The sequence below is a fragment of the Podarcis muralis genome, chromosome 18 (assembly GCF_964188315.1).
Source record: "Podarcis muralis chromosome 18, rPodMur119.hap1.1, whole genome shotgun sequence".
NCBI classification, from domain to species: Eukaryota; Metazoa; Chordata; class Lepidosauria; order Squamata; family Lacertidae; genus Podarcis; species Podarcis muralis.
The window spans coordinates 5,164,730-5,185,939 of NC_135672.1; the positions used below are offsets into that span (position 1 = coordinate 5,164,730).

General features: G+C 45.6%; 1 protein-coding gene and 1 long non-coding RNA gene across 9 annotated transcripts in view; both read right to left on the reverse strand.

The window, feature by feature from the left end:
• The window catches only part of LOC114595021 (uncharacterized), a 52,897-nt gene that overhangs the window by 15,264 nt on the left and 16,423 nt on the right, over positions 1-21,210 (reverse strand). The gene's annotated exons all lie outside the window — the stretch shown is intronic.
• Positions 13,561-18,332, reverse strand: LOC114590114 (uncharacterized). 8 transcript variants are annotated; one of them, XM_077921908.1, is made up of 8 exons: positions 18,049-18,332; positions 17,279-17,371; positions 17,054-17,128; positions 16,643-16,741; positions 16,418-16,492; positions 15,938-16,090; positions 14,573-14,796; positions 13,561-14,385 (listed from the first exon to the last, which is right to left on the reverse strand). In XM_077921908.1, exons 1-8 carry the CDS (start codon positions 18,160-18,162, stop codon positions 14,379-14,381), a joined length of 840 nt encoding a protein of 279 aa, XP_077778034.1. In that variant the 5' UTR covers positions 18,163-18,332; the 3' UTR covers positions 13,561-14,378. The 8 variants fall into 8 exon arrangements, with proteins under 8 accessions (XP_077778034.1, XP_077778033.1, XP_077778032.1 ...); XM_077921907.1 differs by having other exon boundaries at positions 16,643-16,738; positions 17,279-17,374; XM_077921906.1 differs by having other exon boundaries at positions 15,938-16,087; positions 17,279-17,374.

The window sequence follows — 21,210 nt, forward strand, 5'->3', positions numbered from 1 at the left end:
GTTTGCTTGTTTTCTTTCTTTCATTTGCTTTTTCTATTCTCATTTTGTTTTTTTATTCTGTAAACCACCCTGTGATCTTCAGATGAAAGTTGATATATAAACACAAATAATACTAATATTATTACTACAGACTCTCCAAAGGTCAAAATGGCACCCAGTTGAGAGGTGCTGGAACTGAGTTCCAGTGAGTTCCCCCTGAAGAAAGCCCTGGGTATAAATAGTAAAATGATCGTTAGGGGATGAGACATCCCTATTTTCATCAGAGAAATGTTGGAGTGTATGCTGCCATAACTATTACTAATAGTAACTATGATATTTTACAGATCTATCCCCAGTCAAGATCAGCATCTGTGTGGACTGCAGGTTGCAAAAAAGGGAAGGAAATACCTGCCACGGCTGTAGCCTTTGGGGTCCCCATTGCTCTCCTTCCTCCACCATCAGCCTCCTCTGGGATCTCGAGGAAAGCGAAGCATGCAAGGCCTGAGCCACAGCTTGAACATGGATGTAAGTGCCATAGCTGTCTTGAGACAGCATTGTCTCACAAACCCTTTGGGACACCATCTCCAGTTTCTGTGTGCATCTTATCCGGCCTTTCACAGACAACAGATGCTTTGAATATGAACACTGAAACACTCCATCCCACACCACCCCCCAAAGAATTTCCGACTGCGATTTATAGTTGTCACCTTTGCTGCTCCTTATTCCAGTCTGAATTGCAAAGGACAGAGAACCATGGAGGTGCTGGAAGTAATTTGTAGGGATGTAAAAGCTGAATCTGATTTCTTGCGAAGCTGTTGTGATCCAGACTTTCGCCCCTATTTCCTTCTCATATTCTTTGTGTATCACCATGAGTGGTATGATATCCAGTGCATTGGTTATATAGGAAACAAATACCCCAACTTGTCTCCATAGGAAAAAAGGTTCCCCACGTGTTATAAATTCATCAAAATAACTTTCTGGTACTCTTTTTGATAAAGCAATGCAGACCCCTTTGCTGAGCATCAGAGGTTTCACAGCGCTCACAAATCTTTCTCCACTGTCATTGTTTGGAGTGAAGAGGCCAATCCACGTCCATCCAAAATACAGGAGCAATTCAACAATCCCCTGGTACTGACTTTCCTCTTTGGGACTCATCCGGTAGACAAAAGGGAACAGGGTTTTACCTTCAAGAACCTGGGCAGTGAAGCCATGACTGATCTAGCAAGGAAAGCAAAAGATCAGCAATTTCATTTAATTTCAGCATAACAAATATTTAATTATCTGAAATGACTGATATCTATCAAGATTTCAGCTGGCTGAGGCTGATGGGAGTTTTAGTTGGAAACATCTGGAGGTGTCAAGTTGGTGAAGTCTCAGTTTTGAAAAAGGGATGTTGAATCCATAGCTCAGGATTTTCCCATTTTTAAAATATCCCTCCTTGACCCCTCCAAAGAGAAGTAATCAGGTGATAACGGATGACTGTAAGATCCAAAAAGGAACAAGACAAGGATGCCCATTATCACCATTATTGTTTATTCTGGTCTTGGAATTACTTGCCAAAAACATAAGAGCAAATAAAGAGATTACAGGTGTAAAAACTGGGAAAAGTTAAAAGCGTATGCAGATGACCTAGTGATAACAGTAGAAGAACCTAAAACTTCACTCCCTAAAGTAATAGAAAAAATTCAGAATTTTGGGGAAGTGGCAGGATTTAAGCTAAATAGGAATAAAACTAAATTATTAGTTAAAAACATGAAGGAAGAAGAAAGAACCGAATTAGAACAAAACATTGAGATTGAAGTCCATAAAAAGGTTAAATATTTAGGGATTTGGTTAACATCAAGAAATATAAACCTATTTAAAAATAACTATGAAAAATTTGGCTTGAGTTAAAAAGAAATTTAGAAATATGCAGCAGAATGAATCTCTCAATGTTAGGAAAAATATCAGCGATTAAAATTAATGTGTTGCCAAAAATGCTATTTCTTTTTCAATCAATACCAGTCATCCTGAAAGATGAATGCTTTAAAAAATGGCAGAAAGAGATTTTAAGATTTATCTGGGGGGGGGGGGGACAAAAGGCCAAGGAAAAAATATAAAATACTTCCAGATGTAAAAGATAGAGGCGGGTTTGCCCTCCCAGACCTTAAATTGTATTATGAATCTGCTTGTTTGGTATGGATCAGGGACTGGATGAGATTGGACAAGCAAGAGGCATTAGAACTAGAAGGACATGACAACAGATTTGGCTGGCATGCATACTTATGGTACGGGAAAGGGAAGATTCATAGAAGTTTTTACAACCATATAATCAGGAAATCATTAATGAGAGTATGGGAGAGATACAAAGACTTATTGGAACAAAAGACCCCGTGGTGGCTCTCACCACATGAAGCATTACTGCTCAAACCACTTGGAAAGAAAGGAAAATGGCTCACATATGCTGATGGAAAATGGAAATTAAGAGATTATGATGAGATCAAAGACCACTTTCAGAGTTGGTTGCATTATCGACAACTATATGAAACATATAAAGAAGACAGTAAGAAAGGATTTAGTTATACTAGATCTAGGTTTCAAACGAAGTGATTGAAGGGAAAGTGAAACTACTGAAACTATACAACTACCGCATACAGTATACTATTAGAATGGGAGACGAAAGATGAGGAGGTAATATCAGTTATGATTAAATGGGCACAAGGTGTAGGTCACAACATTATAATGGAAGATTGGGTTAAATTATGGAAAACTGACTTAAAATTTACAGATTGTTCCCTATTGAAGGAGAATTACATGACGATGATGGTACACAACACCAGTGCAGTTAGGGAAAATGTACAAAACTGGTTCAAATATATGTTGGAAGTGTAAGGAAAAGGAGGGAACAGTTTATCATATGTGGTGGGATTGTAAAGTAATTAAAAAAATTTGGGAAATGATATACAATGAATTGAAGAAAATGTTCCATTTAACATTTGTTAAAAAACCCGAAGCATTTTTGTTGGGGATCATAGGGAAAGACTTGCCAAAAAAGTTGGAAAACATCTTCATGTATGCGACGACGGCCGCGAGAGTTCTGGTAGCACAAGGATGGAAGACTGAAGAAACCCCAACTAAAGAATCATGGCAAGAAAAATTGATGGACTACGCAGAACTGGCAAAATTGACATATAAGCTACGGGACAAGGATAACTGTAACTTTAAGGATGAAAACCTTTCACAAAGTATCTGAAGACGCAACAAAGCGAACTGGACTACTTGGCAGGTTTTGAATAAACATTCACAATTTTTTTACTGATAATAATTAGCTAAACAGTTTGAGGATCTATGCAACTTTGTAACATGCAGAAAATAGCATTATTGGAGAAACCAAAGACTGGAACTGAGGGAAGTCGGGGTGAGGGTGGGGGGATGGGTTTTGTGGGGGGGAGGGGAGGGAGGAAAAATGGGGGGGGAAGGATATGTTTTTGGATAATATGTTTTGTTATGTTGTTGTTGTTGTTTAGTCGTTTAGTCGTGTCCGACTCTTCGTGACCCCATGGACCAAAGCACGCCAGGCCCTCCTGTCTTCCACTGCCTCCCGCAGTTTGGTCAAACTCATGTTCGTAGCTTCAAGAACACTGTCCAACCATCTCGTCCTCTGTCGTCCCCTTCTCCTTGCGCCCTCCATCTTTCCCAACATCAGGGTCTTCTCCAGGGAGTCTTCTCTTCTCATGAGATGGCCAAAGTATTGGAGCCTCAGCTTCACGATCTGTCCTTCCAGTGAGCCCTCAGGGCTGATTTCCTTTAGAATGGAGAGGTTTGATCTTCTTGTAGTCCATGGGACTCTCAAGAGTCTTCTCCAGCACCAGAATTCAAAAGCATCAATTCTTCGGTGATCAGCCTTCTTTATGGTCCAGCTCTCACTTCCATACATCACTACTGGGAAAACCATAGCTTTAACTATACGGACCTTTGTCGGCAAGGTGATGTCTCTGCTTTTTAAGATGCTGTCCAGGTTTGTCATCGCCTTTCTCCCAAGGAGCAGGCGTCTTTTAATTTCGTGACTGCTGTCACCATCTGCAGTGATCATGGAGCCCAAGAAAGTAAATCTCTCACTGCCTCCATTTCTTCCCCTTCTATTTGCCAGGAGGTGATGGGACCAGTGGCCATGATCTTCGTTTTTTTGATGTTGAGCTTCAGACCATATTTTGCGCTCTCCTCTTTCACCCTCATTAAAAGGTTCTTTAATTCCTCCTCACTTTCTGCCAACAAGGTTGTGTCATCTGCATATCTGAGGTTGTTGATATTTCTTCCAGCAATCTTAATTCCGGCTTGCGATTCATCCAGCCCAGCCTTTCGCATGAAGAATTCTGCATATAAGTTAAATAAGCAGGGAGACAATATACAGCCTTGCCGTACTCCTTTCCCAATTTTGAACCAATCAGTTGTTCCATATCCAGTTCTAACTGTAGCTTCTTGTCCCACATAGAGATTTCTCAGGAGACAGATGAGGTGATCAGGCACTCCCATTTCTTTAAGAACTTGCCATAGTTTGCTGTGGTCGACACAGTCAAAGGCTTTTGCATAGTCAATGAAGCAGAAGTAGATTTCTTTCTGGAACTCTCTAGCTTTCTCCATAATCCAGCACATGTTTGCAATTTGGTCTCTGGTTCCTCTGCCCCTTCGAAATCCAGCTTGCACTTCTGGGAGTTCTCGGTCCACATACTGCTTAAGTTCAGCTGGAATACCATCACTTCCGCTGGCCTTGTTATTTGCAGTGCTTTCTAAGGCCTGTTTGACTTCACTCTCCAGGATGTCTGGCTCAAGGTCAGCAACCACACTACCTGGGGTATACGATACATCCATTTCTTTCTGGTATAGTTCCTCTGTGTATTCTTGCCACCTCTTCCTGATGTCTTCTGCTTCTGTTAGGTCCTTTCCACTTTTGTCTTTTATTATGGTAATCTTTGTACGAAATGTTCCTTTCATATCTCCAATTTTCTTGAACAGATCTCTGGTTTTTCCCATTCTATTGTTTTCCTCTGTTTCTTTGCATTGCTCGTTTAAGAAGGCCTTCTTGTCTCTCCTTGCTATTTTTTGGAAATCTGCATTCAATTTCCTGTATCTTTCACTATCTCCCTCGCATTTTGCTTGCCTTCTCTCCCCCGCTATTTGTAAGGCCTTGTTGGATAGTCATTGGGATGGTTTTAGTTGCTGCCTCCTGTATAATGTTACGAGCCTCCATCCATAATTCTTCAGGCACTCTGTCCACCAAATCTAAATCCTTAAACCTGTTCCTCACTTCCACTGTGTATTCATAAGGGATTTGACTTAGATTGTATCTTACCGGCCCAGTGGTTTTTCTTACATTCTTCAGTTTAAGCTTGAATTTTGCTATAAGAAGCCGATGATCTGAGCCACAGTCAGCTCCAGGTCTGGTTTTTGCTGACTGTATAGAGCTTCTCCATCTTTGGCTGCAGAGAATATAATCAATCTGATTTCGATGCTGCCCATCTGGCGATGTCCATGTGTAGAGTCGTCTCTTGTGTTGTTGGAAAAGAGTGTTTGTGATGACCAGCTTGTTCTCTTGGCAGAACTCTATTAGCCTTTGCCCTGCTTCATTTTGAACTCCAAGGCCAAACTTGCCAGTTATTCCTTTTATCTCTTGACTCCCTACTTTAGCATTCCAATCCCCTATAATGAGAAGAACATCCTTCTTTGGTGTCATTTCTATAAGGTGTTGTAAGTCTTCATAGAATTGGTCAATTTCAGTTTCTTCAGCACCAGTGGTTGGTGCATAAACTTGGATTACTGTGATGTTAAAAGGTCTGCCTTGGATTCGTATTGAGATCATTCTATCGTTTTTGAGATTGCATCCCAGTACAGCTTTCGCCACTCTTTTGTTGACTATGAGGGCCACTCCATTTCTTTTACAGGATTCTTGCCCACAGTAGTAGATATGATGGTCATCCGAACTGAATTCGCCCATTCCCGTCCATTTTAGTTCACTGATGCCCAGGATGTCAATATTTATTCTTGTCATCTCATTTTTGACCACATCCAACTTACCAAGGATGTTTGGTCAAAACTCTCCACTATGACCTGTCCATCTTGGGTGGCCCTGCACAGCATAGCTCATAGCTTCTCTGAGTTATTCAAGCCCCTTCGCCACGGCAAGGCAGTGATGCATGAAGGGGATGTTTTGTTATAACTTTGAATAAATAAATAAATAAAAATAAAAAAATAAAAAAATCCAAAGAGAAAGTAGAATTTTATGCAGTTGAAATTCTCTTTCCCTCCATGCTCTCCCACAACTTACCTGTGGGATTTTGTAGATGCCTGACAAGGCTGAAATCACTCTTGAGATGACAGTGTTGCCTCTTTCAAGAACAGCCAGCAGGTGATTCTGTTCTCCACAGTGATAATTTGGAATATTGCATCCACTGCCTGCAAGCAGCTCTAGCATGGCGTCTGAAGTCATCCTTGCATCAAAATAGTTCTCATAGATGTTGTAGCCCAGGGTGATGTTGGGTAAGAGCCAGAGATCCTGGTTGATCTCTTGGATGGTGAACAGGAAAGTCAACACGTACCAGTGGAACCTACGTGCCTCCCTGCAACAAATGAATCCTTTAAAAAGAGTGAAACTGATATTCATATTAATGGGAGGAAGGAAACATTATATGATCCACAAATATTAGAATATATTATTTATTTATTTATTTATTTATTCATTCATTCATTCATTCATTTATTCATCCACCCACCCACCCATCCATCCTTTTGCATTAATATCAAACCTTTTCCTGTCTAGCATAGAACAAAAATTTGGAAATCTCTGCTCCATGACCGGAGCTTTGATGCATGCAGCACACAGAGCTGTTTAACAGTGGAGCAGACTCCCTCCGAAGGTGACCATGTGTCATGGATGCTTCAGGTGTGATTCCTCCGGGTTCCTTCCATCTCTACAACTCTATGATTCTATTATATAGTGATTCTGTGAGTAAGAAATGAAGGCGCCCCTCAAAATGTGTGATATACTGGGAAGTTGCTGCAAAGGCTGCTTTTGCTGCAGTGGTCTTTGGCTTTTCCAAGAGGCTAGACTATAGGTAGATAAGAGGCCATTTGATTGAAAAAGGAGAAGCACCAAATACCTCAGTCCCCTTTTAGTTACAAATGAGGCCTGGTGGCTTTCAGGTTTGAGTGTGTGGTAAAATCTATAATTTTGCCCATATTTTGGATCACTGACTCCACCAATGAGGACACCCCCTGGTCTGTATTATTTTACATAATCATTTTATTTGAAGCATATCATTTCTGTTCTTCGCCCATAAAAATCCACCCATTTTCAGGAGTTTCTTAAAACGCTTCTAATATTTTTTTTTAAATGACAAAAAGGAGAAAGTGCTGGGATTGGAGGAGGAAACCTTTAATGTAGCTGAGACAGATTTCCCCATGATGGGCTGTAGGTCTCCCGTTGTATTGTTTAAAGAGAACTGTGATAAGGTTGTTCACAAATGATCCCAATAGAATAAACATAAAATAATCTTAGCAGTTTGGAAATTGCTTGAGTTTCATGCCACCCTCTGGCTTAGGAAGAAACCTCAAACACCTCAATACTTTGAAATGAGGCCAGTTGTGTGAGGTCAAAAAAGGAATAATTCCTTTTCACATTTTAGAGATCTAAGTCCACTTACAAGGAACTCCCCTGACATATTATTTTATTTATCCTTTCAATTAAAGCACATCTTTCCTTCTGTTCAGCTATCAAAAGTCACCAAGAGGCTCTTAAAATTCCATTTGCAAAACTGTAGCATTCCTTAATGACAGTTTATGAATTGTCCAAATGGAATAATATTGAATGAAACCTTTGAGCCTTGGAAATTGCCTGAGTTTCATGGCATCCTGCAGGTGGGGAAATTCAGTGCATCCTTTTGAACCCTGACCAGATCATTGGCTTTCTTGCATTCTTCTAAAAGCAACACAAAAGCATAGGTACAGGATTGTTTTACTTAGGAAGACAGAGGGAAGAAGGAAATAGGAGAGGCTTGTCCTGGACCCCCCAGCTCCCATCACCCCCAGCCAGCAAGACCAATGGTCAGGGCATGAGGACAGCTCTTGGCTCCCCAACCCTGAGATAGGGGCTCTTTCCTTGATAAACAGGAACCATTACAAGGACTGGAGGACCATGAAACCCACCCACATATGATTTTACATACACTTCATTCCTGGCGAAGGGTGTCTGAGTAAAGTTGTATGGAGTTGTCTCAATTAGGCGTTTTGGAGATATGATCCCACTGATGAGGAAGTGTCCAGGCCGGTAGTAATTGCGAGCATCCGTTTTATCCCTGACCAGATTCAAGGGGCATTTCGCCTTGTGGTTCCCGCAGACTCCAAAGGGCATCATGAGCAGCAGAAGCAGCAACAGAAGGAGCAGGGATCTCATTCTGGCTCTGTCTCCTCCTCCTCTTACCTGCCAAGGAGGCAAAGCAGAAGAACCCAAAGACTCTTGCAAGGCCAGACTGGGTGGGCTTTCCCAATCTGGGTGGTTTTCAACTCTACCTTCAGAGCTAGGAGCCCAAGGCAGGCACACCCCTCTTTCGCCAGCTCTGCATCTTGACTCAGTCTGTCTCCAACACAGGAAAGATTCTCTGCACCAACTTTTTCTTTCCCAGTCACAGCGCAATTAATATTGACATGCTGTTGTTGCTTTCCGAGGCTCATGCAATCTCCCGAAATATCTCCTGAGCTTTCAGAAGATGACTATAATTTTGATTATTCCAAGTGGAATAAGTTTCACCACTAAAACTTTCTGGAGTTTTGAATGGCTCAAGCAGCAGGTGCAGAGCTGGAGAAAAACATGTTGGACAGAAGTCAAGGGGTGTGTTTGGAAGTTGGGAGTTTGGCCTGAACTTTGCTCCCAAGGACCAAAGAAGAGCCCTGAAGCTGGATCCGACCATGGACTCTCCTTCCTTGGAGGTTTTGAAGCAGAGTTTGGATGGCCATCTGTTGGGATTCTTTAGCTGAGATTCCTGCATTGCAGAGGGTTGGACTAGAGGACCTTGGGGTCCCTTTCCAAGTCTCCCATTCTATGATTCATTGGAGGTTTTTAAGAAGAGGTGGGAGAGTCAGGGATGGACAACAGCCAGATGAAGGAGTCCCAGCCTTGTATCCCAGGCATTCTAAGCCCTTTTAAAAAACGTCTAGCGAATTTTTCCTCTTGCGAAGCACGAAATCCCATAGGAATGCATTGAAATTCAATTAATGCGTTCCTATGGTCAAAAAAAGTCCAAACAAAGCCAAATTTGGTACAACAAGAGTTTAAGTGCTCTTTAAAATCACACATACTATAAAGAGCATTTCAAAAATTGAAGGAACAATAAATTAAGTTTCTAAACATGACAGAAAAACATTTAAAAATCAACAAAGTGTACAGTACACAGAAATTCAAACCCAGAATTTTTTTAAAAAAAACAGCAGAGTGGCCCAATGGTCACAGAAAATCATAAAAATGGAGAAAAAAACCACACAAGCTTCCAGATTCTTGCAAACCCCTCCCCAACACCAAGTCCTTGAATTCCAAACACCCCAACCCAAAATCCAAAACCCCCCAAAAAATGGCTGCAAAAGAAGTTTTGGAAAAGCTTCAAAAATCACCAAAGTCTTCAAAAACCTCAAAAAAGGCTACCACACCGCATGCTATGAGTTGCTCCTCGAAGTCAAGTCGTAACTGCACCTCTTCAAGCAATGCACCCTGGGTATTAACGGTTTTAAGAAAAAGGAAACAAACTTGCAAGACGTTTTCGTCTTGCGAAGCAAGCCCATAGGGAAATTCGTCTTGCGAAGCACGGCAAAAAACGAAAAACCCTTTCGTCTAGCGAGTTTTTCGTCTTGCGAGGCATTCGTCTTGCGGGGCACCACTGTATTTAAATTGAGTACATCAATAAATAAAGGAATAAATATGAATAAATAAAAATCAATCAGTGGAGAATGCTGAGAAATGCCATCCTCAGTACTGTGAACGGGATACATGGTGGTGGGATTTTGTTTCTTGGAGGCTGCTAGAGACAGAGACTGGTGGAGCCTGCGATGGGGAGGGTTTTCTCAAGCCCACCCTCTGGCCGCTTTGGGTGGGTCTGGGCTGCTTGATTCCTGCCGCTCTCTTCTGGTTCTCCCCCTGAAGGGAAGTAGGGCCTTGGTGGCTTTGAAGCCACTTCAAGTGAATTTCCATCCCATCTTTGAAAGGCTTCTCCAACAGAGGGAAGCTCTCTGGGGTTAGTGGAGGGAAGAAAGGTTGCTCTGAGCCTTAGGCTCTCCCTTCCCCTTTGACATGTTCTGCGGAAGGACAGCTTCTGTTGCACATGGAACCAACTTGCTCCCCGTCTTTGAGCAGAAACTTCTCTACTCATAAACAAATTGTGTGCGCAGAAGCCAGGCTAGCATTCTAGCAGCTTTGTTATTCTTTATCAAGTATTTATTCATATGTATTTATCTATTTATTTAAACTATTTCCTAAAATCCATGCACCACTTGATTAGGGAAATAACTGTTGCTAATCTCCCTTTGCTGAGCAAGGTTTTGGAGCATGTGGCCGAACACCAGATGGTGGTGCTGGTTCCAGTCCTACTAGGATGGTCATTCCTAGACGGTGTTACTTGGGGAATGCTTTTCAGCGCTGGGAACCTTGAATATGGGGTTCCGCGGGGCTCAGTCCTATCCCCCACATTGTTTAACATCCACAGTGGTGCCCCGCAAGACGAATGCCTCGCAAGACGGAAAACCCACTAGACGAAAGGGTTTTCCGTTTTGGAGGCACTTCGCAAAACGAATTTCCCTATGGGTTTGCTTCGCAAGACGAAAATGTCTTGCGAGTTCCTGCGGTCCCCCCCTTCCCCCCCTTTTTCAAAGCCGCTAAACCGCTAAGAGCGCTAATCTGCTAAGCTGTCAATGGGCTTGCTTCGCAAGACGAAAAAACCACTATGCGAAGAGAATCGCGGAACGGATTCTTTTCGTCTTGCGAGGCACCACTGTACATGAAATTGCTGGGTGGGGTGATCTGGAGGTTTCAAGTACCTTGTCAGAATTATGCTGATGACACTCCGCTCCATTTCTCCTTCACATATGCAGGGGAGGCAGTGGAAGTGCTGGACCAGTGTCTTGTCTCGGTAATGGACTGGATGAGAGCCAGCCAATTGAAGCTCAATCCAGATAAGACTGGGGCACTGTTAGTGGGTGGTTCCCGAGACCAGACGGATGGGAGGTGGCCTGCTCTTGATGGGGTTACGCTTCCTCTGAAGGAGCAGGCTCATAGCTTGGGGGTACTCCAGGACCCTTTGCTGTCGCTCAAGGCTCGGGACACCTCGGTGGCGGGGAGTGACTTCCATCAGCCTTTGCTGGTGGCCCAGTTACACCCCTATCTGGACAGGGATAGCCTGACTACTGTTGTCTATGCTCTGATAATCTCAAGGCTAGATTACTGCAATGCGTTCTACGTAGGGCTGCCTCTGAAGACAGTTTGGAAACTTCTGCTAGTGCACAATACGCTGATCCTGGTCCGACTGCACTGGCTACCAATTCATTTCTGGGCCCAATTCAAAGTGCTGGTTTTGACCTCTAAAGCCTTAAATGGCTCAGAACCGCAATCCCTCAAGGACCGCCTCTTTCCATATGATCCTACCCGGACCCTGAGATCATCTTCTGAGGCCCTTCTTCATGTGCCTCCTCCTCAAGAGGTCAGGAGGGTGGCAACACAAGAACGGGGCCTTCTCTGCAGTGGCTCCCCGTCTGAGGAATGCTCTCCCCAGGGAAATTCACGTAGCGCATTCATTATACGCCTTTGGACATTAGGCAAAAATGTTCCTTTTTGGGTGATTTGATTGACATCCTTTGCCCTTTTAAAATGTGGTTCTTTTTTGGGGTGTTATCGGGTTGTTGTTTTTATTTTGATTATATATCTTCTGGTTTTGTATATTAATTTTGCTCTGTGACCCGCCCTGAGACCTCCGCGTATAGGGCAGTATATAGATTCAACAAACAAACAAACAAACAAACAAACAAACAAACAAGTCAGCTTTCTCAGGACCTTTATTTATTAAATTTATATAGCACCTTTCATTGGAATGCTACAGGTTGAAATGCTATAAGACTGAGAGTTTAGTCAGCTTTCAACTTGTATGGAGTGATGAAAGTTTAAGTAGGATGTAATCTTGGGTAATTAATACAAATGCTTTATCAGTGGCTTATAAAACATTTATATCAATGGAGGATGTAGGAGAAGTCCCGGTTGTTGGCTTTGACTATGGGAGTTTTCTTGTATTTAATGAAGATTCCCAACACGATGCCTGCTGTTAAGGACAAGAAGAGGGCAATGGAAGTTAAAATGATCCCCAAATGTTCTTCATAACCCCAGAAGGTGGTCATCTTGGGGACACATTGGTCCCTTGTTGCGCCTGGTGATTAGGCAATCTCCAGAAAGATCTCTTGAGCTTCTGGAAGAGGAAATCACTATGATTTCAATAATTGGAAGTGGAAGAAGTCTCACCTTGATAACTTCCGGGAGCCTTGAGTGGCTCAAACAGCAGATGCGGAGTTAAATCCGGGATGGTTCCTGGAAAATAGGGGCATTTGGAGGGTCTGTAAATCACATTTGAGGTTTCACTTGCCATTCACTCAGCTTGGAGAGGGAAGTGCACTGTATTTCCTAGGAAATATGACTGTGCAAAATCAGCCAGGATGACCCCAGATTAGCTTCAGAAAGATCAAAGGACTTGATCAGGTATCCCCTGGGATACAGGCTGCGCTAAAGAAATACACGCTGCACATGAAGCCCCAGGGGCTTGTGCCCATTGCTGCTGCTTTAAATCCATTTTCAGCATTTGAGATATATGCAAAATGAAGATCTATGGAGCTAGAATCCCAAGACAACTACGCGTGTTGCCTTGGCAAAAGAGGCATGGCAAAACAGGACACCTATTTAGACTGCTAAAGCCAGGGAAATCCCCAGAGCTGAGGGACCAAATGTGTCGCTGTCATATCCCAAATGGCCCAAGAATGCTGCGTTCGGGACTAAGGTAATTTCTAAATAACGCCCAATGAATGATATGGAAGTTGGGTCTATTGAGATAGTAAAATAGCAGGAATACACAGATCTTTTTACCCAGTAAGAATATAATCAATCAATCTTTACTGGCATGCAGGGAGGACAGGAAGATGTAAATTGACACATACAATTGGCAGGAGGTTTGCAGGAGGAGATGCTTTGAGATAAAACTTGAGAGGCCTAGTAAGGTTAGAAAGTACCACTCAAGTCTTTTGCCCATGTAGTTTCATGGCTTTTCTCAGGTATTCCGAGTCCTGTTGTCCTGTGACAACAGAGTGCAAAACTCGGTGGAACGCTAGGCCATGCAAACAGGAGACAAGTCTCCAAGAACTCTTGCATGAAACCGCATACGAAGCCAAGCCCGTTCCGAGGGTTGGGCAGACAGCATCCCACGTAGTCAGACAAGCCAGAGGTCAGGGAATGCCAATGACTCTGTCTTCTCCTCCTAGTTTTACAATTTAGCCCATTAACATTCCACGAAATAATTTTAAGATCCATGCAGATTCAATGGTCAGCTTCTTTATTTTAAACAATAATCAAAAATTATATAATGCTTTGTATCTTCCCTTTACACGTTCCCTCTCACTTATTTCTTCCCACCCCTTTTTATTTTCTGCCTTTCCTTTCAAAGTCTTCCCTTAATACCTTCCACCCTCCCTTAAATCCCTCCTTTATCACCTAAGAAAACAGTTCAACAATATAATACAGAATTATACATAAAAAGTAAATAGAACATTGCAGGACCATCAGCAAGCTGGGGGGGGGGGGAGGAAACTCAGTTTCCTTCTCATTGTAGTTTCTTTGACCCCCAGAAGGTCTCGCTGTCTCTTTTCTCAGTTCTTTCTTTAGCTGTCCCTTCTTGCTCGCTTCCTTTCCTCCTTTCCTTCCTCCTCCTTTGGGCGTGGGCAGCGTGGCGCTGTCGTTCTCTCGCACTTCTCGCAGACGCTGTCATTCTCTCGCACTTCTCCTTCGCCGTCCACCCTTTGCCCGCTGTCTTCTCTGTTCCGCTCCATAATCTCAAAAGGTGACAGGCTCTAGGACTGGGGCTGGTCATGTGGGACGCCGGTGTAAGACCTGTGCAAGGACAACAAAAAGGAAATGTCCCTTAGGGACTCGCGCGCCTCCAGGTGCTACTTCCCCAGCCACCACTGGCGGAGGAAGGTGGGGTGCGGGGGGGGGTATTGCCCCGAGTGTCATCCCTTGGGGGGAGGGCTGACAAAATCCCCCCGGGCGTAGGGCCACGAGAGTTTGGGTTTCTCGCCCCGCTTTCCTCCACGTTCTGATCTTTCTGATCTTTCATCTCCAGTTCAGACCACAAGGATTAAGACCTGTGCAAGGACAACAAAAAGGAAATGTCCCTTAGGGACTCGTGCGCCTCCAGGTGCTACTTCCCCAGCCACCACTGGCGGAGGAAGGTGGGGTGCGGGTGGGGTATTGCCCCGAGTGTCATCACTTGGGGGGGGCTGACAAAATCCCCCCGGGCGGATCAGTGCAAGTCTCCCAACTCCTCCTCACCTTGGTTCGGGGTGGACACAGCTGCGATGCTGCCGCATCCAGCGCCTGAGCCGCGTGCAGAGTGGCCTCCGTTCTGCCTGCGCCCCGCTGCTGGCTCTTGTACTGGGTTGCCCCGGTGGAACTGGTGGTGCTGGCGGCGGCGATCTTCTGAAGATCTTGCGAATCCGGGAGATGATGGAAGCCAGGCAGTTGGGGGTCTTCGGGGGCCTCTCTTCCTCGCAGTCCTGTGAGAAAAGTAAACAATTCACCTCCAGATTCTGGGAAAATGCCACAATCATTAATCAATCAATCAATCAATCAATTGGTTGATTAATTAAACCCGGAACCTCTCAGGGCGGCTTACAGGATAAAAATACAAAATAAAAACACAACATATGTATTAAAAACAAAAACGAAGTCATAAGCCAACCTCCCAATCCACAAGCATGTTGAAAAGGCCATGCATTGTTCAATTAGCCAAAGGCTGGTTCTAGAGCAGAACTTTCCATGTTGGTGACACACTTTGGAGACATGCCTCATTTCGCAACATAGGGATTCAGTTCAACTAGCCCTTTTCCAGCCCTGGGAGGAGCACGAAGGTTCTGCGACACACAGTTTGGAAAGCTCTGTTCTAGAGAAATGTCTTTGCTTGGTACCTAAAGATACATAATGAAGGTGCCAGATGAGCCTCCCTGGAGAGAGCATTCCGCAAGTGGGAGCCACCACAGAAAAGGCCCCTTCTTGTGTTGCTGCCCTCCAGACCGTTTGTGAAGGTGCCACACGAAGAAGGGCCTGTGTGGTGGCAGGCTGTCATAATCCCTCCTTTTCTGTTTGGGGGCGAGGCGTTATATGAAAGGGTTGTAGTCAGGAGGGAACACTCCTCTCCCAAGTTCTCATGTGGCCGGCCTTGGAGAGATCTGAACGAGACACAAAACCAAGAACAAGCGGATGGGGGGAAGGTATAGGAGGCAGGAAAACCCCAGAGAGAACCGGCTTTGCAAAGTGCCAACATGGTTTTATTATCGCCAAACCCACTTTGCAATTAATAACTTCATTTGGCAGGAGCCACCTGGAAACGCATTCAAAAGAGGTATCTTACAAAACAAATACCAAATGAAAAGCAACCCAGGAGAATTATCTCCACCCCCATCGTTCTGCCCGGACACTGAGATCCAGCGCTGAGGGCCTTCTGGCGGTTCCCCACTGCGATAAGCCAAGTTACAGGGAACCAGGCAGAGGGCCTTCTCGGTAGTGGCACCCGCCCAGTGGAATGCCCTCCCGCCAGATGTCAAAGAAATAAACAACTATCTGACTTTTAGAAGACATCTGAAGACAGCCCTGTTCAGGGAAGCTTTTCATATGTCATGAATGAATGTTTCGTCTGACCTCAATTACGCTTGCCTCCAGGTGTTCTCCAGGTGGGGGGCACGCCAAATCAAGGTCCTCCCTGTCCTCTTTGTCCTCCCCGTCCTCCTCTGGGGGGCTCCCTGATTCTTCTTGTGGCTCTTCCTCCTTGATAGCCACTTCAGAGGCTGACTGCTGGTAGAGACAGGACCCCAGTGGTGGTGGTGGGGAGAAGGGAGAAAGAGAGCAGCCCAAAATGAGAGAGGAACCCACATTGAGTCGCTAGCCAGGGAAGCCCTACAGTCCTGGCACCATGGGGGGCTGGTCCATCAGGACAAGTGGGGCAGCAAGCACACCCTTAGCAGCCCCCTGCCTGCCTGCCTGCCCCCTTGCTCCTGAGCAGTCCAGAAGGTGGCCTGACCAGCCGGCCGGCTGGCCGGCTGGCTTCCTCCTCCTCCTCCTCCCCAGCCTCAGGGTTGCCCAGCTCAGCAGGGCTTCCCTCCTGCTCTGTCTGCTACGTACCTCATTGAGGGAGTCCCAAAGGGATTCCAGGGAGGACAGGGAGGAAACACTGGAAAATGGTGACATACTTGGAGCCTGCAAGGAAAGATGCAAAAAACGAGCAATTAAAAAACCAAGCCAAACATTAAAACTCAAGGCACCCGTAACTGAAACAACAGTTTCATCCTGCGGTATATATGCCCCCCTCCCCTTCTGCCTATCACCGCTTAGGCCACGGCCACCTACCCAGTCAGGACTGAGGAGATCCAGCCGTCTTGCGGACTCCTCCTCGCCTTTTCCTTCATCCTCCTTTTCATGGGAAATGTCCTCCTCGATGGCTGACTGCTGGCAGAGACCCAGTGGTGGTGGCAGGGAGAAAGGAGAAAGAGAGCAGCCCAAAATGAGACAGGAACCCACACTAAGTCGCTAACCAGGGAAGCCCTACAGCCCTGGCGCCATGGGGGGTTGGTCCATCAGGACAAGTGGGGCAGCAAGCATACCCTTAGCAGCCCCCTGCCTGCCTGCCCCCTTGCTCCTGAGCAGTCCAGAAGGTGGCCTGACCAGCCGGCCGGCCGGCTTCCTCCTCCTCCTCCTCCTCCCCAGCCTCAGGGTTGCCCAGCTCAGCAGGGCTTCCCTCCTGCTCTGTCTGCTACGTACCTCATTGAGGGAGTCCCAAAGGGAATCCAGGGAGGACAGGGAGGAAACACTGGAAAAGGGTGACATACTTGGAACCTGCAAGGAAAGATGCAAAAAACGAGCAGTTAAAAAACCAAACCAAACATTAAAACTCAAGGCACCCGTAACTGAAACAACAGTTTCATCCTGCGGTTGATTTGCCCCCCTCCCCTTCTGCCTATCACCGCTTAGGCCACGGCCACCTACCCAGTCAGGGCTTAGGAGATCCAGCCGTTTTGCGGACTCCTCGCCTTTTCCTTCATTGTCCTTTTCATGGAAAATGTCCTCCTCGATGGCTGACTGCTGGCAGAGACCCAGTGGTGGTGGCAGGGAGAAAGGAGAAAGAGAGCAGCCCAAAATGTTTATTGCTTTTAAACATTACAAAGAAGAAGAAAAAGAAGAGAAGAAAAAAAAACCCAATACAATACAATATATAAACAATACACAACACAACACTAACACAATAAACTAAACATAACCAAACAAAAACATTTTAAAACACACTTCTTACCATACCAGTATCTTAACTTTCATTCCCTTGTTTCATTGACCTCCTCACACCTCCCTTTTTGTATTCCACTTCTGTTAATTATTTCAGCAAATCCTTTCCATCTTCCTCTATTTCTGTCATATAATTGTCTTAACATATTTTAACCTTATTTTCCCTTTAATACTCTAATAATCTATTCCAGTTCCCAAAAATCAGCAGATTCCTGTGTAAGAAAGTCCATCAAAACTTCCCTCTCCAGTTCAGGCAGGGCTCTGATCCTCAAAGTCTGTTTTCCTTTAGATTCAATCATAACAGGCATCAACTTATGATCATCAAATTGCATGTATGAGGCTGGGACTCTTTCTCTCTCCAATTGTGTTACTTTAGGTTCAACGGCAACAGCTTTCTCCCTAGCCTTCTCCGCAGTTTGCCAAGTCAAAGTAGATTCCTGTGTCAATTTCTGGATAGTTTCTGTATTGGTATTCACCTTTTGTCCCAAAAAATCCACCTTCTTGTGAAGCTGTTCCAATGAATCATTTCTCTTACATAATACAGCCACTAAGGCCTCTTCTGTCGACATTCTTAACCGATTCAAGGTCATTCCCAAAGTCTCACAGCCTTATCTTGCAGCTGGAAATTCCCCCAGCTCAGCTCTTGTAATAGTTTCAAAGGCTTCCTCTAGAGGGAAACAGTTTCTATTTGTATCAATCCTTTTAAGCACAGTTCAAACAATAAAGTTAGTTTCAATTTTCAGTTACTTTTACTCCTTTTTAAGAGCAGACGGAGAGAATAGAAACAATGTATCTCTCTGTAGCTGTCAGCGAATGTTCTATTCACTGTCAACGACCAATCCAAAAACGTCAGTCTTACTAGCAGCCCGTTTCCAGGTTTGGAGCGGTGGTATTTTGACTTTCTTCACTCTCTCCTGCAGGCACACACAATCCAAAACTTCCCCCCTCTTCTCCTGCTTCCAAGGGGGGTTTGATGTTTTCTACCGATGGAAATTTAGTCCTGTACAATAGGCTTTCCAAGACTTTAGCTTACAGTCTCTTTGCTGTGATCTATTTACAAAAGGGGAAGGCGGACTTCCTGTTTTGAACCACCCCGTTTCGGTGTCAAATTAAGACGTTTAAAAATCCAATTCTCCGCTCTACTCACAGGTAGTTGCTTTAAGATCAAATTGTCCACAGGAAAAAGTCAGCGCTCTCTGGCAACAGCTATGCGGCTTCGCTCCGTGGAAGAAGCAGTCAATTCGAAGCACCGTGACACTCACCCCACGTTGCTCCGGAACCCCGAAACTGGGTTTCCCCACGAGTGGGGGAGGCGCAAAAGGTGCCAGCCGAATCCCAGGTTCACAGGCTTCACCCGCCGGTGATTTTTAGTGGGTCTCCGCCTTCGCCATGGCGGCCAGACCCAGATTTCCACGAGGCAAATGTCTCCCGATCAGAGGAATTCAGCCATTGCCGGAGGCGCCAACCCGGAAGTCCGAGAGCAGCCCAAAATGAGACAGGAACCCAGAAGGCAAACTCTCCTGCCCACATTGAGTAGCTAGCCAGGGAAGACCTACAGCCCTGGTGCCATGGGGGGCTGGTCCATCAGGACGAGTGGGGCAGCAAGCACAGCACATTAACTCTCAAGGCACCCATAATTGAAACAACAGAACAGCGGCATAGCCAGCCGCTCGGGTGCCCAGTTCAACGCGGGGGTCCTGCAGGTGGGGGGCGCTACCTGGAGCCTATCTGCTGCCTCCCCCTCAGCTGTAGGGCGGCTGAGGGAGAGGCAGAGGGCAGACGCAAGCCCCACGCTGCCGTTTCAGGCAGCGCCCAGCCTGCAGGGGCCCAAGCCACCATGTCACTCCCAGGAGAGACGCTAGGATCAGGCACTCTACAGCCCCCCCCCCCCGGTAAGTGCCAGCCCCCACGGTGTGGCGCCCAGTGCCAGCCACGTTTTTTGACTCAACTAAAAGGTTTGGTGAGCCCAATTTTTATTTTTATTTTAAACTCGGCTTTTTGTCCTTTTGCCACCCCCCTCAGTGATGACACCTGGGGTGGCCCCCAATCCCCCACCCTCCTTTCTCTGCAGCTGCAACAGAAAAAAAGGACTCCAAACTCCCTTAGCAGTTTCCTGCTGGTCCCCTCACCATTTTCCCAGGCGTCAATCGTCTCACTTTGCAGTTGCAGATAAGGCACCCAAAGGCTGCTGATCAAGGCAGGGCTTGGTCTCAACTGCCAAGTGAGGTTGGGATTCTGAGCCGATGTCACAGCCAGGTTCCGATCAGTCCATTTCCTCCAAAGGGGGGGGGGACCTGCTTCCCCTGAGGGTGACCGCTGAACACACCACCCAAGAGAAAAAGAAGGAGAAGAGGAGAGAAATCTTTTAATTCTGTAGCAAGAAAGAATGAGTGCCAGGAGTTTTTTTTCCCTGCACTCCTCCATTGCAACACCTATTATTATTATTATTATTATTATTATTATCATTCTAGATTTAATGAACACTCATATCAGAGTACATTGTAAATTGATAGCCATAGTCTTTATATACTAACATTTTATGTTCTTCCACATCCGTTTAATGCTCCTAAACCCTTCTTTTAGCTTCTTTTAGCTTCTTTTAGACTTTTATATATACTTTGTGATTATTACTTTTTAGCTGTCCAAAACGTTTTACAGACTGTAAATGATTGTACCTCACCCTACTGATGCTGGTCTACTAAGGTAATAAAGATCTGATTGATTGAAATGAAATATCCTAGTAATGCAGTGATCGCACACTAATGTAATGTATTCCTCTCCCCCCAAATTCATACTTCATTACTCATTAATATTAGTAATAATAATGAAATAAGTCCGGCCAGAGGCTCCTCCCAGCTTTGCCTTGACCCTCCCAGTGGGCGTGACCACTCCCCACTAAGCCCCGCCCACCTCTTGCCTTCCCCAGCTCCACTCTCCCCGCCTCCTTTCACAATAGCTCACCCGGATTGGCGTAGGCGGCCTGCCACTCTCGTGAGCACAGGAGCCTCCCCTCCCCTCCCTTCCCGCTTGCCTCGCCCGCCCCGCCCTTCGCCCTTGCCCCGCGCTGATTGGCCAAGACGGAGGCCTGTAAGGGGCGTGGCCTGGCGGAGGGAGGCGGAGCGAGGGCGCCAGAAGCAGCTGGAGGAAGGAGGCAGCTGAAGGGGGGGGCTGAGTCCTCAGCGTGGTCGGCAGCGGGAGGCGCATGGGGGAAATGGGGGGGGGAGTAACAGAGTTGGACCCCCCTTTTAAAGACAAACAGAACCCCTCCAGCACCAGAATTCAAAAGCATCCATTCTTCTTGATGGTCCAGCTCTCACTTCCATCCATCTCAACTGGGAAAACCAGAGCTTGAACTATACGGACCCTTGTTGGCAAGGTGATGTCTCTGCTTTTTAAGATGCTGTCCAGGTTTGTCATTGCTTTTCTCCCAAGAAGCAGGCGTCTCTAAATTTCGTGGCTGCTGTCACCATCTGCAGTGATCATGGAGCCCAAGCAAGTGAAATCTCTCCCTGCCTCCATTTCTTCCCCTTCTATTTGCCAGGATGTGAGGGGACCAGTGGCCAGGATCTACGTTTTTTGGATGTTGAGCTTCAGACCAATAGCTTAGGGGACTTAAAGTCTGTGGCTCTGACCCCTCC

Bases quoted from the DNA above. Each gene is read 5' to 3' on its own strand.
- LOC114590114 (XM_077921905.1), bottom strand. From the start codon at position 18,162: ATGACCTTGAATCGGTTAAGAATGTCGACAGAAGAGGCCTTAGTGGCT. The intron at 16,493-16,642 runs GTAGGTGGCCGT...CTTTCCTTGCAG, and splicing joins ATCTCCTCAGTCCTGACTGG to GCTCCAAGTATGTCACCATT. The intron at 16,091-16,417 runs GTACGTAGCAGA...TGTCTCTACCAG, and splicing joins TTTGGGACTCCCTCAATGAG to CAGTCAGCCTCTGAAGTGGC.